Source organism: Mus musculus, chromosome 3 (genome assembly GCF_000001635.26).
Source record: "Mus musculus strain C57BL/6J chromosome 3, GRCm38.p6 C57BL/6J".
Taxonomy (NCBI): Eukaryota; Metazoa; Chordata; class Mammalia; order Rodentia; family Muridae; genus Mus; species Mus musculus.
The window spans coordinates 89,938,333-89,953,725 of record NC_000069.6 but is presented as its reverse complement, the minus strand read 5'-3'; the positions used below and the strand labels follow the sequence as shown (position 1 = coordinate 89,953,725).

Below are 15,393 nucleotides of genomic sequence, written 5' to 3'. Positions count from 1 at the left end.
TAGCTGCCTGCACCCAGCTTGCCAGTTTGGGAGGCTCGAAGGCAGTCATTGAGCTTGCTTTCATCTTGGTCTCTCGCAGAAGTAGAGTGAGTTCCGCATACAAAGGTTCTTCTCGCCCCCTGGTGGCCACAGTGCAGGATGATGCCTGCTTTTCTGAGCCTCAATTTAGGGCAGTTTTGGAAGTAGTTGTTGGAGACTAGACAGTGGTCTTCATTGTTCCCTCCCTGTCCTCTTTCTTGCTCAGATAAAATCTTGATCTGTATCCCAGACTGGCCTTGAACTCAAGATCCTCCCAAGCCAGACTTGGTGGCTCACACCTAAAGTCTCAAAATTGGGGAGGGTGACACAAGTTGATCACCACAAGTTTGAAGCTAACCTTGTTTCAAAAAAGTGAAGGAAGACCTTAGGATGTAACTTAGTAGGTTGCCTATTGGAGCTCTGGACTTAACTCCCAAGAAGGGGAAAAAAAGCATTCTATACAATCCATATGTTCTGTTGGCTTGTGTGGGCTCGCACGGGCAGATTGGTCATTTACAGCTTCTTTCTTAATCCTGTCAGAAGTATCTCATCCCAGCCACATCCTTTGAGGACTCTGGAAAGTTCCAGATTGGGAGCTGCTTAGTGTTTCTGCCTGCCTGTCATAGAATGAGAACATGATCAGAGAGGGGACTGCATGCTATGGTGGTCGTCAAGCACCTGCTGCCCGCCCTGGTCCCTTACGGTAGAAAAGCGAGACCATGCTTGAGCTTTTATGAGCTCAGAATGTCAGCAGACCTCTTTAGGGTGCATGGGGCTTTGAGAGCCACAAAGCTCTCTAAGCCTCAGCCTCTTCTGCGCTTTTCCTTTCTCCTCAGATTTTTGGGTTCCTGGTTTGCATGGGGGTGATCCTGGCCATCGGTAATGCCATCTGGGAGCACGAAGTTGGGACGCGCTTCCAGGTCTACCTGCCCTGGGACGAGGCGGTGGACAGTGCCTTCTTCTCTGGCTTCCTCTCCTTCTGGTCCTATATCATCATCCTCAACACCGTTGTGCCCATCTCACTGTACGTCAGGTACGCGCTCTCCCCGGCGGGCGGCCTCTGTGCTTCCTTGCCTACTTTCCCGGGAAGAGGAGACCCTCGAGAAGGAATATGGAGTCCTTTCTATCCTGTGACCATTTTATGTTACTCAAGTTTCCTGACATCTGGAATACAGTGGAATAGAAACTATATTAATTTATTCAGCACCAAGTGTTATTTTATTGCCTGTTCTGGGCAAGAAGTGCTAAGGTAACAGAGAACTGACCTTCTTCCCTTCTGAAACGTAAGCCTGACAGAGGAAGAAAACTCCACACATGTCACAAAATAGAAGTTGTTCTGCCTTGAATCTTCTGCGGAGAGCTGGGGCTGCTGAGTTGTGTAGGTTGCCTTTGCCCTCAGAGAAGCAGATTGGCTGGCCTGGGACTGGAACCAGTGCTAGCTGCTGATGTAGCATGTGATAGACACCAAGTTCTCCGAGCAGTTAGTCAGGAATGCTTCTTAGACGAGGAGATGGTGGCATGGGGTGGGCAAGGGTTGGGCTAGGGGAGGAGGAGGAGGAGGAGGGAGAAAGGCCAGAAACAAGGACAGGCAGATGAGAAACTGGGAGGATGTAGGAGTCAGATGTTTCAGCCCTGAGCAAGGAGCTGTGTGGGAGAGGCTGGGAAACAGAAGCTTGCCTTGGGTTGTTAGGGGCCGTCACTCTTTGTGGGCCTGCAGGAACAGTTTGTGAAAACACCTGCAGAATATATAGCAGCCTTCAGGAATGCCACTGGCTGTGCTGGGCAGCACGTGTGGGACTTTGGCAGTAAGGAGAATGTCACCAAGCAGAGGCCAGTGAGGATGAGGGAGGGAGAAGACAGACCAGAGGAGTCTTTCCTGCCTTGCATTTCAGATAAGGGAGCCTGTGACTTTTTGGTTTTGAATCAGTCACTGTCTAGTCACATGCCAGTTTAGAACTAGTGATCCTCCTGCCTCAACCTCTCTAGTGCTGGGGTTGTAGGTCTGTCCCATCATACAGGCTCAGTAGCCTATGGCATTTTGAAGGAAGTATTTTTGCAGATGCTCTTTCCTGCTTCCATCTTTAGTCAATGACAGTTGTACTCAGTTGAGCCCAGACTGTACTCCGCTCTCCTTGCTAGCCCAGATCCTACAAATGAAGCACTGCTGTGTGTATGGGGTCGGAGGCTGTGGCTTTCCTACAACAGGAAGGAGAGTGTTGGAGAATTGGCTTGACTGTTGGCTGCTCCCAGCCACATGACCTCAGGCTAGCCCGTAGTCACTTAGGGCCTCACAAGCTGTCTGTTTTCCCTTCTACAGAAGGATGTTTTGATAGAAGGCACTGAATTGGAAAATACTTATAAAAAGTTAAATTACCGTGCGGGCCTGGTACCTCATGCTGGTATTCACAGCACGTGGGAAGGCTGAAGCAGGAGGACAGTCATAAATTTGAGGTCAGCCTTGCCCCTAAAACAAGCCTCCACCCCCCCAAATAAAACCCAACCACAGCAGCAACAACACATTCCTCTGCAGTCGGGCACTGACCTAACGCTGCCCTGACCACTTTGCTGCTTTGCTGTTATTTACATGTTTTCCTGCTTCCCAGCTCGTTTTGTTTTCCCACTTTCTCACTGCTGTACCTGCCTTGAATCTGAGTTTACTTGGAGCTCTTGGTAGCCGCCTAAGAGAATTTTTTCCTGAGTTGAATCAAATCAGCATTTGTGTCTGGAGGAGGGTGAGAGTGGGGTTGATAATGGTCCTGAGAAGGGCCAGGACAAAATTCCCCCCCCCTTTTTTTTTTTTTTAATGTTTTTTGAGACAGGGTTTCTCTGTATAGCCCTGGCTGTCCTGGAATTCACTTTGTAGAATTCAGGCTGGCCTCGAACTCAGAAATCTGCCTGCCTCTGCCTCCCAAGTGCTGGGATTAAAGGCATGTGCCACCATGCCTAGCTCCAGGACAACATTCTTAGACATCTCATTTTTTTGTCTCCTAACAAGATCCTGATAGGAGCCAAGTTGAAGCAGGGTTCCAGGTGTGTGGCCTACTGCTTGGCCATCCTGGACCCAGACAAAGGATCTTTTCTGGGAATGTTAACAGCCCTGATGCTAAAAGTAATGACTAGCTGGAAGTCCCTTGCCCTTGTGACATGGTGTCGCTCCCACGTTCTCTAGGCCTCTGTATCCCAGGGAGTGAAGCCCTGGCCTATGCTGGGCCGTGAGGAGTGACGAGGCCTGGGCTTTTCCCCACGTGACCTCTTGGAGTTGGCTCCGTGTTGCCACGGCATGCACAGTGCCCTCATTATTTCTCTCTTTTCTCTCCCTTCCCTCTTGCATTTTCTCTTATTTTTCTCTGCATGGTTACTGTATTTAGTCCTGAGGTAAGAACTGGCCAAGCGCCGCGTGTCCAGTCCCTCTTCCTTCTCTGCCTGTGCCATCTGTCCTGCCTGCCCAGAGCCTTTGCACCTTTCTGTGTGGAGAGCGTCAGGAGGGTCGGGTTGGGAGCTACTGTGTCAGTGGTACACAAGCAGCTCCGCCTGCAGGCTTCCCTGCCCCTTCCCATCCAGGTTCCTGTACCCAGGTGTCTTCTCCATTCCTGTTTCTCCCCAGGCCAACGCCTGCAGCCAAGACCCCTGTGGGTGGGATATTTCCTTCCCTCTCTGCTTCCCAGGCCTTACCTCCTGTCCCCTATGCAGTGTGGAAGTCATCCGCTTGGGCCACAGCTACTTTATCAACTGGGACAAGAAGATGTTCTGCATGAAGAAGCGGACCCCTGCGGAGGCCCGTACCACCACTCTGAACGAAGAGCTGGGCCAGGTGGAGTACATCTTCTCTGATAAGACGGGCACCCTTACCCAGAACATCATGGTGTTCAACAAATGCTCCATCAACGGCCACAGCTATGGTAAGGCTCAGTCCTGAGGGCTGGAAGGACAGTGGAATGGGGCTTCCTTTGTTGTGCTGACGCTGGGGTTTCCTTCTTTCCTGTTTGGGTGTGAGGGACCTTGCAAGGGTCTGCTCTGCATCCTGAGTGGGGAATCGTACTGAGGGTCCTTTCCTTGTCCTCTCTTGGAGCCCTTGCTCTAATCTCAACTCTCACACCAGGGAAATACCTCGGTTATTTGAAGTGAGCCCCAAGACACTGGCCTCTGGGCATGCTGCCTAAGGTGGACCTTGACTGCCCCATGAAGTGTAGCTTTCCTTGTTACTGCAAGGGGCCCTTGTGAGTCTCTGGAGTGTAATTGCAGTCTTCCTGGTGTGGCCTTGAGGCTGAGCTGCTGGGATGGTGTGGGGCGGGGTGTGTGCAGGTTCGAGACCCCCCACAGTCAGTAACTGTTTCTGCATGAACCTAGACTTCATGCCCAGGGTGGAAGGCTTTCTTTGCTCTCTGGGCCTGGAAGGTACCAGGCACCCAGCAGGCCTGGAGTGTTGGTAGAGGCAGGCAGAGAATCAGACCCGCCCTTGTGGGGAGAGCTACTGGAAGGTGGCTCGGAGGGACATGGTGAACAGTGAGCACTATGGCCCTTGTGGCCAGGTCCTGGAGCCTGGGATCCTGAGTACCTAAAGCATGAGTGTGGGTGGCATCTAGAGGATGAGTAGGTCTGAGGGTCTCGCATACCCATGGGGTCTACACTAGAGCTTTCCGTGATACTCTGGAGAGTCCCAGTACTGATGTTGCTTTTCCTACTGTCTATGTGTAGGTGATGTGTTTGATGTCTTGGGGCACAAAGCTGAATTGGGAGAGGTAAGATCCAGTCTCCATGAATATTCTTTATGCCAGTTAGAGACAGTCTGGGCACCTGGCCAGCAGTAGCTGGCGTAGATGGGAACAGAGTATTATCTCAGCAGGAAGTGGAAGGTATCGGAGAAGTGGATGTGTGAAGGAGCACTGGTGGCGGGTGGGAATTGCTGGGTGAGGCGTGGTGCACACTGTAATCTCAGTGCTTGGAGACTGAGATAGTCAGAGGTGGAAGCAAGCCTGGCTTACGTAGAGAATTTCAGGTCATCCCAGGCTACATATTAACACCCCGTTTCAAAGAAAAAGGGAAAAATCAAAATAAAAAGAGCCCCGCTAGACATCTGAGGCCCAGAGTGGCCAGGGCTCTTACTGAGAGGTAGGAGTTGGGATAGCATTTCCTCAAGTCTTCTTGTTTGTTCCAGAGACCAGAGCCTGTTGACTTCTCCTTTAATCCACTGGCTGACAAGAAATTCTTGTTTTGGGACTCGAGTCTCTTGGAGGCCGTCAAGATGGGGGACCCACACACGCACGAGTTCTTCCGTCTCCTCTCCTTGTGTCACACTGTCATGTCAGAAGAAAAGAACGAAGGTGAGCTGAGGGGCTGGCTCAGGCTCTGGCCCAGTCCAGTTCATGCTCCTGGGTGCTGCTGCTCTGCCTTGCTGCTGTGCTGGGGCGTCCTGGGCAAGGCAAGTGGCTGGGATGGTGGCTACTTACTGCGCACGCTCCTTTTCCCTACCAGGAGAGCTGTACTACAAAGCTCAGTCTCCAGATGAGGGCGCTCTGGTCACCGCAGCCAGGAATTTTGGTTTTGTGTTCCGCTCTCGTACCCCTAAAACAATCACTGTCCATGAGCTCGGTACAGCCATCACCTACCAGCTGCTGGCCATCTTGGACTTCAACAACATTCGCAAGCGGATGTCAGTCATAGGTGAGGCCAATACCAGGGAGCTGAGGAGACCTGGGACAGCAGATAGGCCTGGTCGGGGACTCTTGTTTTATTAGTTTAGATTCTGCCTGAAATTTTCTGGCACATTTCTCCCTTGTGCCATTCACAGTTCGGAATCCAGAGGGGAAGATACGACTCTACTGCAAAGGGGCTGACACAATCCTGCTAGACAGGCTCCACCCTCCTACCCAGGAGCTGCTCAGCAGCACCACTGACCATCTGAATGTAGGTGTGCTGGCCCGGGGCTTCTGCCATCTCAGCACTGGGAGGCAGCAAGGGCATGTTGTCTGCTGTTTTTTTTTTTTTTTTTTAATTATTTATTTTTATTTTATGTGCATCAGTGTTTTGTGTGCATTCATATCTGTGTGACTATGTCAGATCCCCAGAACTGGAGCTATAGACAGCTTTGAGCTGCCATGTGGATGCTGGGGATTAAACCCAGGTCCTCTGGAAGAGCAACCTGTGCTCTTAACTGCTGAGCCGTCTCTTCAGCCCCATGTTGTCTTTTTAAAGATAAAAGTGTATGTATATGTGTACTTGTGTTTATGTGTGTGTATATGTATTTTGTAGTCGATATATGTGTATGTATTCACATCATGGTGTGCCTGTGGAGGTAACAACTTGAAGGAACTGATACTATCTTTCTGTCTTGTGGGCTCTGGGGAGTAAGCTCAGATCTTCAGCCTTGGTGGCAAGCACCCTCACTTGCTGAGCCATCTCACTAGCTCACGGTGTTGTTATTTTTGGTGGGGTTTTGTTTTGTTGTGTTGAATACATTTAAGATCTTGATAGATAATGAATACATTTAGTTTCTATTTTTCCTGAGGTAAAAGTATTTAAATGAGCACGGCCTGGCATTACATTATGCTTATGATCTCAGTATTTGGCAAATAGAACTAGAAGGATTAGAAGTTTGGGGCTAGTCTGGGCTACATGAGCCCTTGTCTCAACAAATCAACCAGGAGGGTCATCACATAAAAGCACTAAGGCCAATCATTATGGCATGAGTTTGATTCTAGAGCCCATATGGTAGGAGGAGGTAGCCAACTTCCTTTGACCATGTGTGTCATGTGTGCTCTGATGCACAGACACATACAGACACAAATAATAAAATATTGTTAAACAATTTAAAAAATCCAACCAAAGATTATCTCAGCTATCTGTTGAGACTTGAGTAGCAGTTTTCTTGCTGTGTTTTCTAGAATTCTTTTCATTTGACTTTTCCAACCCTTCCTCCAGGAGTATGCAGGGGACGGGCTGAGGACCCTGGTGTTGGCCTACAAAGACCTGGATGAAGAGTACTATGAGGAGTGGGCCAGGAGACGCCTCCAGGCTAGCCTGGCCCAAGACAGCCGAGAGGACAGGCTAGCCAGCATCTATGAAGAGGTTGAGAGTGACATGATGGTATGGACCGAGCAGGACAGACTGATGGTGCAGCAAATGTTGTAGAGCACGCAGCTCTCCTCAGAAACCCTTGTGGTATTTTCAGCTGCTGGGTGCCACGGCCATTGAGGACAAGCTTCAGCAGGGAGTCCCAGAGACCATTGCCCTCTTGACTCTGGCCAACATCAAGATTTGGGTGCTAACAGGAGATAAGCAAGGTGAGAATGCCTAACAGGGCAGGACTGGTGGCAGATCGACACACTGGTCCTATCGTACCCTTGTGTGGAGCTGGGCCACCAGGTGGGAAGGCGTGCTGGCCCTGTGGACGCCAGCCTGCAGCACCTTTGTTCTGTCTTGGCAGAGACAGCTGTGAACATTGGCTACTCCTGTAAGATGCTGACTGACGACATGACAGAGGTGTTTGTAGTCACAGGCCACACTGTCCTGGAGGTGCGAGAGGAGCTGAGGTAAGCGGAGGCTGCAGAACCAGAACTGTGCCCAGGCCCAGACTGGCAGCTTTGACTTTTCCTCTGTGTGCTTGTCCTGCGGTCCTACCACAGTTTCTTCCCTGCCCTCACAGGAAAGCCCGGAAGAAGATGGTAGATTCCTCCCACGCTGTGGGCAACGGCTTCACCTACCAGGGGAACCTTTCTTCTTCAAAGCTCACTTCTGTCCTGGAGGCTGTTGCTGGGGAGTACGCCTTGGTCATCAACGGGCACAGCCTGGTAATGCTTGCCATCTTTAGCTTGGAGCAGGCTACCAGGCAGGACAGTGCTCAGACCTTGTTGAGTGCTTGCCCATAGCTCCTCGGTTCCCTCTTGGCAGAAAGGGCTCTGAACACGGGTTATGCTTTTTCTCAGTGGTATCTTACCTTGCTCTCAACTTCCCTTGACTTGAGAGAGGGAGGGGCTGTGATCATCAAGGGACCAGAGAGCTGAGGGGTGCTCTGGGAACACTGTGACTCTGTTTCTCTGTTTCAGGCCCATGCCTTGGAGGCTGATATGGAGCTAGAGTTTCTGGAGACAGCATGTGCCTGCAAAGCTGTCATCTGCTGTCGAGTGACACCCCTGCAGAAGGCACAAGTGGTGGAACTGGTTAAGAAGTACAAGAAGGCAGTGACACTTGCCATTGGGGATGGAGCCAATGATGTCAGCATGATTAAAAGTGAGTATGGGCTTGGCTGGACTCTGTAAGGTCTCAGAACCAGAGAGGAGTGGGGGGTGGGGGGTGGGGTGTCACTGGGTGGGAGGAGTGAGGGGCAGGGCTGTAATTGGGTGGGAGGAGTGAGGGGCAGGGCTGTAATTGGATGGGAGGAGTGAGAGGCGGGGCTGTCACTTCGTGGGAGGGGTAAGGAGTGGGGCTGAAATTGATGAGATCTGAAGTAGACGGTCACCTTCCCCTTCCTCTCATCTTTTGTCTCTGCAGCTGCTCACATTGGTGTGGGCATCAGTGGGCAGGAAGGGATCCAGGCTGTCCTGGCTTCCGATTATTCCTTTTCACAGTTCAAGTTCCTGCAACGCCTCCTGCTGGTGCATGGGCGCTGGTCCTACCTACGCATGTGCAAGTTCCTCTGCTATTTCTTCTACAAGAACTTTGCGTTCACCATGGTCCACTTCTGGTTTGGCTTCTTCTGCGGTTTCTCAGCCCAGGTAGCATGCGTTTCTAGACCTCTCTGCTGCATGTGTAGGAGCTCCATCAAGGAGAGTGTGGAGAGGCCAGTGCTTGTTGTACAGTCTTGAACATTTGAGTTCAGATCCCCAGAATCGGTGTAGAAGTCAGCAGCAGTGGGAGCTGGGGATGGAAGGCTGTCTGGAAGCTTGTAGGCCAACCTGGCTTACAGTGGCAGAGGCTGTGTCTCAAACAAAGTAGAAAGCTGAGAACTGACACTCAGTGGCTGTCCTTTGATCTTCGTGCACACTATAGCACACCCATGCCCCCTAAATAGGCACAGCCTCACATCTCTCTCTCATCCACGTGAGGAGTAGGTAAACACCTAACAACAGACCGTAAGTCTGTGCTTTTAATTAACCCGTCCCATTGTTTAGTACTTAATAAATGTTGGTATTTCTTTTTCCTCTTTCTTTTTTTGGAGTGGGGGCATGGCTTGTTATAATACAGGCTGACCTGTTTATCTACCGTATAGCACCACTTGACTTTGAACTCTGAATCTGGCCATGGTGGTGCATACTCATTCCAACACTCAGGGAGGTTGAGACAGAGCATTGAAAGTTTGAGGCCAGCTTGGGCTACATAGTGAGTTCCAGATCAACCTGAACTACATAGGAAACCCTGTCTCAAAATAACCAACCTAAAAGCAAAGCTTTTGTTGGGAGAGTGGAGATCCTAGGGCCCTGAGGAAGCTTGCTAGGGCTACTTGGTGCTGTGAAGCCATCTTCCTGTGCCTGATTGCCAGAGAAGGCTGTTGCTCACTCTCCTGCCCCGTTCTCTTCCAGACCGTTTATGACCAGTACTTCATCACCCTGTATAACATCGTGTACACCTCCCTCCCCGTCCTAGCCATGGGCGTCTTTGACCAGGTATGGGGGTGGTCAGGGAAAGGTTGTCTGATATGCCAGGTGCGGGACGCTGCCCCGATGCCAGTGGACACTTCCAGTTGGGGGGCCGGGGGGATCCTTTCCATCTTGGCTCTGGAACTTGTAACTCCCCTTTGTTGCTGAACACAGAGAGATTGGGAGAATCTAGCTTAAGCCTGCATCTATTACCAAGACTTTAGGAAGGGGGACTGGAGAGCATCCGTGGCAGCTTCTGGGCTCCTCCCCTCACAGGATGTCCCGGAACAGCGAAGCATGGAGTACCCTAAACTGTACGAGCCAGGCCAGTTGAACCTCCTATTCAACAAGCGAGAGTTCTTCATCTGCATCGCCCAGGGCATCTACACCTCTGTGCTCATGTTCTTCATCCCCTATGGGGTGTTTGCGGAGGCCACTCGGGATGATGGCACCCAACTGGCAGACTACCAGTCCTTTGCAGTCACTGTGGCCACATCGCTGGTCATTGTGGTCAGTGTGCAGGTATGAGGCCATCCCTCAGGAAGGAGGGAGCCTTTCTTGGGGACGGGGTTGTGTGTATGTGTGTGTGCCTCAGCATCACATCTTTGTTTCTTGTGGTGGGGTGGGATCTTGGGGTACTCGTCCCTTCAATAACTACTCTTTGCAGATTGGGCTGGATACAGGCTATTGGACAGCCATCAATCACTTCTTCATCTGGGGCAGCCTTGCAGTGTACTTCGCCATCCTCTTTGCCATGCACAGCAATGGACTCTTTGACATGTTCCCAAACCAGTTCCGGTTTGTGGGTGAGTACCCGTGGCATCCTTCTTAATCAATGATGATTCATATCTGTTCTAGGGACGAAGGGTAGACAGCCAGCACTTACCAATACTTTACATGCTGGGCACCTTGCAAGGTACGAGGCCATATGAAGAGGTGGGTGACCCACGCTCTGGTGCCAAGGGATGTCTATGTGTCCTTGAGAGGGAAGAACAGCCCTTGCCTGGCTGTGGAATGGCAGAGCTCCAAGGAGGTCAGGGATAGCAAGTTTCCCGGTCAGCGGTGCCAGTGGAATTGGCCAGGGATAGTCCTGCAGAGGAGATTGCTGTTAGTGAGCAGAGCCTGGAATGTGAAGGTACCGCTTGGCTCTTGGCGAGCTAGTGTGGGGCAGGAGGCCTGGGGAAGCGGTGGGGAAAGAGAGAGGTCTCTGAATGCAAGGCTACCAAGTGCGCCTTGCTTTTCCTTGCCAGAAGTCTTCATTTACTTAGAGACAGGAGACAGATGGCATCAAAGGTTGTTTTCTTTTCATTTGTTACTTGTTTTGTTCTTTTACATAGGCTGACAAGTGCCTCTACTCCCAGCACTTGAGAGGTGGAGGCAGGAGGACCAAGGTCCTTCTCTGATACAGAGCAAGTTCAGAATAGCCTGAACTACATGAGAGCCTGTCTCAAAAAGGAGTGTGTGTGTGTGTGTGTGTGTGTGTGTGTGTGTGTATGTATGTGTGTGTGTGTGTGTGTGTGTAAAGAGGGGTGTGGATTTGGGGATATAACTCAGCAGAATGCTTGCCTGCCTTGCACAAAAGGCTTTGGTTTCAATGGAGGTTTGAGCAGGAAGTACATAAAACAATTCCCATTTTAAAGGGACAGCGTTACTGTATTTGGATAATAAAGTAGAGGGCACATGAAAACAGAATGGCTAGGACCTCCAACAGGAATCGGACTACAGGCTCTTGGAATTCTTTAGATATTTAGAAACTGCAGCCAGCAGCCTAGATTGAGTTTGAAGAAGAGAAAGGAGTGAGCGGGGCACTGTAGTTCTGGGCTAGCGAGTGCTACTGTAGTGCTTCTACTGTAGTGCTGCTACTGTAGTGCTGCGACTGTAGTGCTTCTGCTGTAGTGCTTCTGCTGTAGTGCTTCTACTGTAGTGCTGCTACTGTAGTGCTGTGACTGTAGTGCTTCTACTGTAGTGCTTCTGCTGTAGTGCTTCTACTGTAGTGCTGTTACTGTAGTGCTTCTACTGTAGTGCTGCTACTGTAGTGCTTCGCTACCTGGAAAAGGCAGGCACACAGCAGGCTTGGGGTAGAGGAGACGGTCCATCACATGGGCCTTTTTAGCCTGGAGATTCCTTGACTGAGATGGTTAAAGAAACAGGACTAGGGTTTCAGGAGAGAGTTGGAGAGCAGAGACAGATTTGGAGATTAGCATTTGAGTGGCAGACAGACAGAAGTTGAGGGTGTGTGGGGTTTGAGTTTGAGGACATGGAACCATGAGAAATAGCAATGGGGAAGCGAGGAGATCCCCACTGTCAACTTCCTGACTCCTGTCCTTCAGGGAATGCCCAGAACACCCTGGCCCAGCCCACCGTGTGGCTCACCATCGCGCTCACCACGGCTGTCTGCATCATGCCTGTGGTTGCCTTCCGCTTCCTCAGGCTTAGCCTGAAGCCGGATCTCTCCGACACGGTGAGAAGCCTGGCAAGGCTGGCCGCAGGCCTTGGGGGGCAGCTGCAATGTGACAGAAAAAGCCTCTTTTGCTTGGGTGCTGTAGAGCTGTGTCTGGGCTGCGGGACTCTGGGGGCACGTGCTGCACCTGGCTACAGAAGTTCCTGAGCTGATCTGCCCTGGTGCTCTGGGTCCTTGCACCAAGGTGGTGCCTGTCGTCGTGAGCGGATACTGAAGGACCCCCCCTCACTATGCCCTCCTCAGGTCCGCTACACCCAGCTGGTAAGGAAGAAGCAGAAGGCGCAGCACCGCTGCATGCGGCGAGTGGGCCGCACAGGCTCTCGGCGCTCTGGCTATGCCTTCTCTCATCAGGAAGGTTTTGGGGAGCTCATTATGTCTGGCAAGAACATGCGGCTTAGCTCCCTGGCCCTCTCCAGCTTCAGCACGCGCTCCAGCTCCAGCTGGATCGAGAGCCTGCGCAGGAAGAAAAGTGACAGTGCCAACAGCCCCAGTGGCGGAGCTGAGAAGCCCCTCAAGGGCTGAAGACCTGGGCTGGGACCCCCTGCGTCAGGGACCAGAGCTCACAGGGCCGGTGTCTGGAAACTGCTGGTCCTCCATGCAGCCTGCCTCCTCTGCCTGGTGGACTGCTCTGTGAGCCTCACCAGCTTGTAGAGGTAGAGGGAGTAGACCCCAGGGACAGCGCCGGTTCAAGCCTTGGATGGGGCCACAGTGAGGGACAAGATGTGGAACCAAAAACACATGAAAAAAGAACTATGAGATTGGGTCCAGCCCTGTCCTGCTTGGAGTCCACAGGGAGACTATAATCTCCATATTTTTTTACTCCTATTCCCCAGAGGGGCCCTTGCGCCCTTGTTCCTGAATTACACAAGAATGTATCACGCCGGGAAGCCAGAGACCTGCTGGGGCCGCCAAGCCCCCTCATATCATCGTGTGTCCTCTTGGTTTATATTTGTGTTGTTTGGTTTTGTCTTTTTTTATTTGGTAAGTGGAGGAGGCCTTCGTGTGACTTTGTGTTGTGGTTAGTGTCTTAACTCTCCTGGGAAGAGGAGACTGGCACACACTGGGATGCCCTACCTGGTGGAGTAGCTTGGGAGGGACCAAACTACTTAAGGGTGCCAGTGTCCTGATGGGATGCAGAAGCTACAGATAGGGATGAACTGTCAGCAAGAGGTTGTTGGGAGAACAGAAAGGAAGCATAGTCCTGGCTCCCTCCTCACCTGTGCTGTGGCCTCCCCAGGGCACACATACGGGTTCTTGGATCTCCAAAGTCCTGCTAGTGCTGGACTAGAGCCCAGATAGTGGCTGCATCATTCTCAGTAAGCCGTAGCTGATAGGAAGTGTAGTCCTGAGACGGGAAATAGGGTTTTTGGATTCTGAATTGAGTCCCCAATTCCTTAGCGTACTCACTTCCAACTTCCCTTCCTTCCTACCCCTCATTATCCGGTGCTTTTTCTACCTATCCCTGAGGTGAGACTGAAAAGGGAAGCTGACCTCTGCTGCTTTGGCCCAGTAACCTAGGGCTCTGTCCTCAGGCTCAGCCTCCAGCAAGAGTGCTAGGAGTTAGATAAAACCTGTTCGCCCGGAGACCACTTGCCCGGTCTGGACAGAGCATCTTTGGACCCCTTTCACAGCCCAGCTCTCCAAGTCAGGTACATATTGAGCTTGTTGTTACCTGTCGCTTCCAGAGGAATCTCTTCCTCTTGTTTGCTAGCAGCAGAGTAAGGAGGAAGACTGGCGTGGAGCTGGGACTGGTGGACACAGAATCTAGATGTCCCATGCAGTTGCCCCAAAGGAGCTGGGGGTGAGGTGCAGGGAAGTGGGGTGCAGGAAGGAAGGGAAGACAAGACTGGGGAATCTCTTTTGGTCATACAGTTTACAAGCCCAGTATCATGTCTGTTTGTCTGTCTCTTAAAAGGAAAGTCTGATTTTTATACCAAAGAGGAAATGATTTTTTTTTGTATTTGGTTTGTCTATATTATATAAATACATATTATATATATATAGCTATATATATATATTATTTTTTTGTTCTCTCTCATTTTTTAGGGAGGGAGGAAAGTACCATATTGCATTGAGCTGTAATTAAGGAACATTCTGTATAATTTATGACATTTCTATAATTGCAAAAATTATATCATTTTATGGATATAAAAGAAAAATGCCTTTTTATAAAATTCCAATTTCTGAGAGGTGAGTAATTTGTCTCTTTTCTTTGATGTTTAAACAAGACTGTGGGTAAAAGCACAGGCAGAAACCCTCCAGGGGTTTTGTGGGTGGATCTGAGTGGAATCAGAGTCTTCAGGGCAACTCTCCCCAGTCCTGTGGCCTGAGTTCCAACAGCTCCGGGCAGCGAGAGCTGGCATGGGCCAACTTACTCTGTGTGCATGCTCGGTGCACATGCGATGAGTGTGTGCATGTACCCTAGGCTGGCCTCCAGCTCCCAGCACAGCTACAGATGAAGTCTGTCCTGCCTCTGCTTCCCCAGTGCTCCAGTGCAGGCTGGACCACTGTGACAGGTTAACGTGGTTAGGATTTGAACCCAGGGCTCGGTACATTCTAGGCAATCGAGCTGTATCCACAGCCTTCAACTTTCCTTTTAAATTTTAAAGCCTTTTCATTTTGACGTAAATAGAAACTTACCAGGTTGCCCAGGTAAGCCTTGAGTTTGCTCTGCAGCTTAGGTTGGTCTAGAACACTCAGCTCAGGGAGAACAGGCCTACCTCTCCCCAGCTGGGTACAGGCAGGGCAGCTCACAGCTGGAAACTGTGAACTGGAGAGCTTGCAGAAAGCTCTTGAGTTGGGATTGCAGGCAGTCACCACTGTGCTCTCAAGGTTTTTATTTTTAATCTCCCCTCCTATTGCTTCTGCTCCTCAGAGAATACTCTCCTAGCCTCACAGCTTCCTGGCTTCTTAAGTAAATATCAGTGACCCCAACCAAGCATTTGTAGAACGACCATGACTTCAGACAGAGGTTGTAGACCACCAGCTGCCGGGCAGCTTCTGCACAGTGGTCTAACCCACCCACCTCTGGGCAGAGTCTACCCCTCTGCTAATCTGTCTGCCCTGAGGCAGTGCTTCCTCTCCTGAGGAGTTCCTAGCAAATGCTCAGCTCTGGGAAGTCGGGAAGAGCAGCCTCCTCCAAGAAGGGAAAGGAAGGAAGCTGAGACAAAAGGCTTGTCTTCAGTCTGAGGCCAGTCTTGGTTATATAGCAGGATTCTGTAGCAGGCCTACAGGGGAGGAAGAGGACCACAAGCCTGGGAGCAGCCTGGGTTGCTTGTTTTGTCTTTGTCTTTTGTTTTTTTTTTTTTTAATTTTTATTTTCATTTTTTAATTTTTTTTGAG

The 15,393-nt window shown here is 50.8% G+C and overlaps 1 protein-coding gene across 3 annotated transcripts in view; it reads left to right on the top strand.

Annotated features, from left to right (window-relative positions):
* The window catches only part of Atp8b2 (ATPase, class I, type 8B, member 2), a 23,858-nt gene extending 9,613 nt beyond the window's left edge, over positions 1 to 14,245 (top strand). For 2 of the 3 annotated variants that reach the window (NM_001081182.3, NM_001368650.2), the window contains 17 exons: positions 855 to 1,051; positions 3,709 to 3,917; positions 4,714 to 4,757; positions 5,174 to 5,339; positions 5,491 to 5,679; positions 5,807 to 5,922; positions 6,937 to 7,101; positions 7,187 to 7,298; positions 7,442 to 7,547; positions 7,661 to 7,805; positions 8,061 to 8,244; positions 8,506 to 8,729; positions 9,534 to 9,617; positions 9,867 to 10,112; positions 10,258 to 10,396; positions 11,921 to 12,051; positions 12,295 to 14,238. In NM_001081182.3, coding sequence (NP_001074651.2) covers positions 855 to 1,051; positions 3,709 to 3,917; positions 4,714 to 4,757; positions 5,174 to 5,339; positions 5,491 to 5,679; positions 5,807 to 5,922; positions 6,937 to 7,101; positions 7,187 to 7,298; positions 7,442 to 7,547; positions 7,661 to 7,805; positions 8,061 to 8,244; positions 8,506 to 8,729; positions 9,534 to 9,617; positions 9,867 to 10,112; positions 10,258 to 10,396; positions 11,921 to 12,051; positions 12,295 to 12,573 — 2,736 coding nt within the window. In that variant the 3' untranslated portion in view covers positions 12,574 to 14,238. Of the gene's footprint in view, positions 1 to 854; positions 1,052 to 3,708; positions 3,918 to 4,713; positions 4,758 to 5,173; positions 5,340 to 5,490; positions 5,680 to 5,806; positions 5,923 to 6,936; positions 7,102 to 7,186; positions 7,299 to 7,441; positions 7,548 to 7,660; positions 7,806 to 8,060; positions 8,245 to 8,505; positions 8,730 to 9,533; positions 9,618 to 9,866; positions 10,113 to 10,257; positions 10,397 to 11,920; positions 12,052 to 12,294 lie in introns of all 3 variants that reach the window. The other variant, XM_006501715.3, reaches the window with a different exon arrangement.
* Positions 14,246 to 15,393: the final 1,148 nt, after the last annotated feature.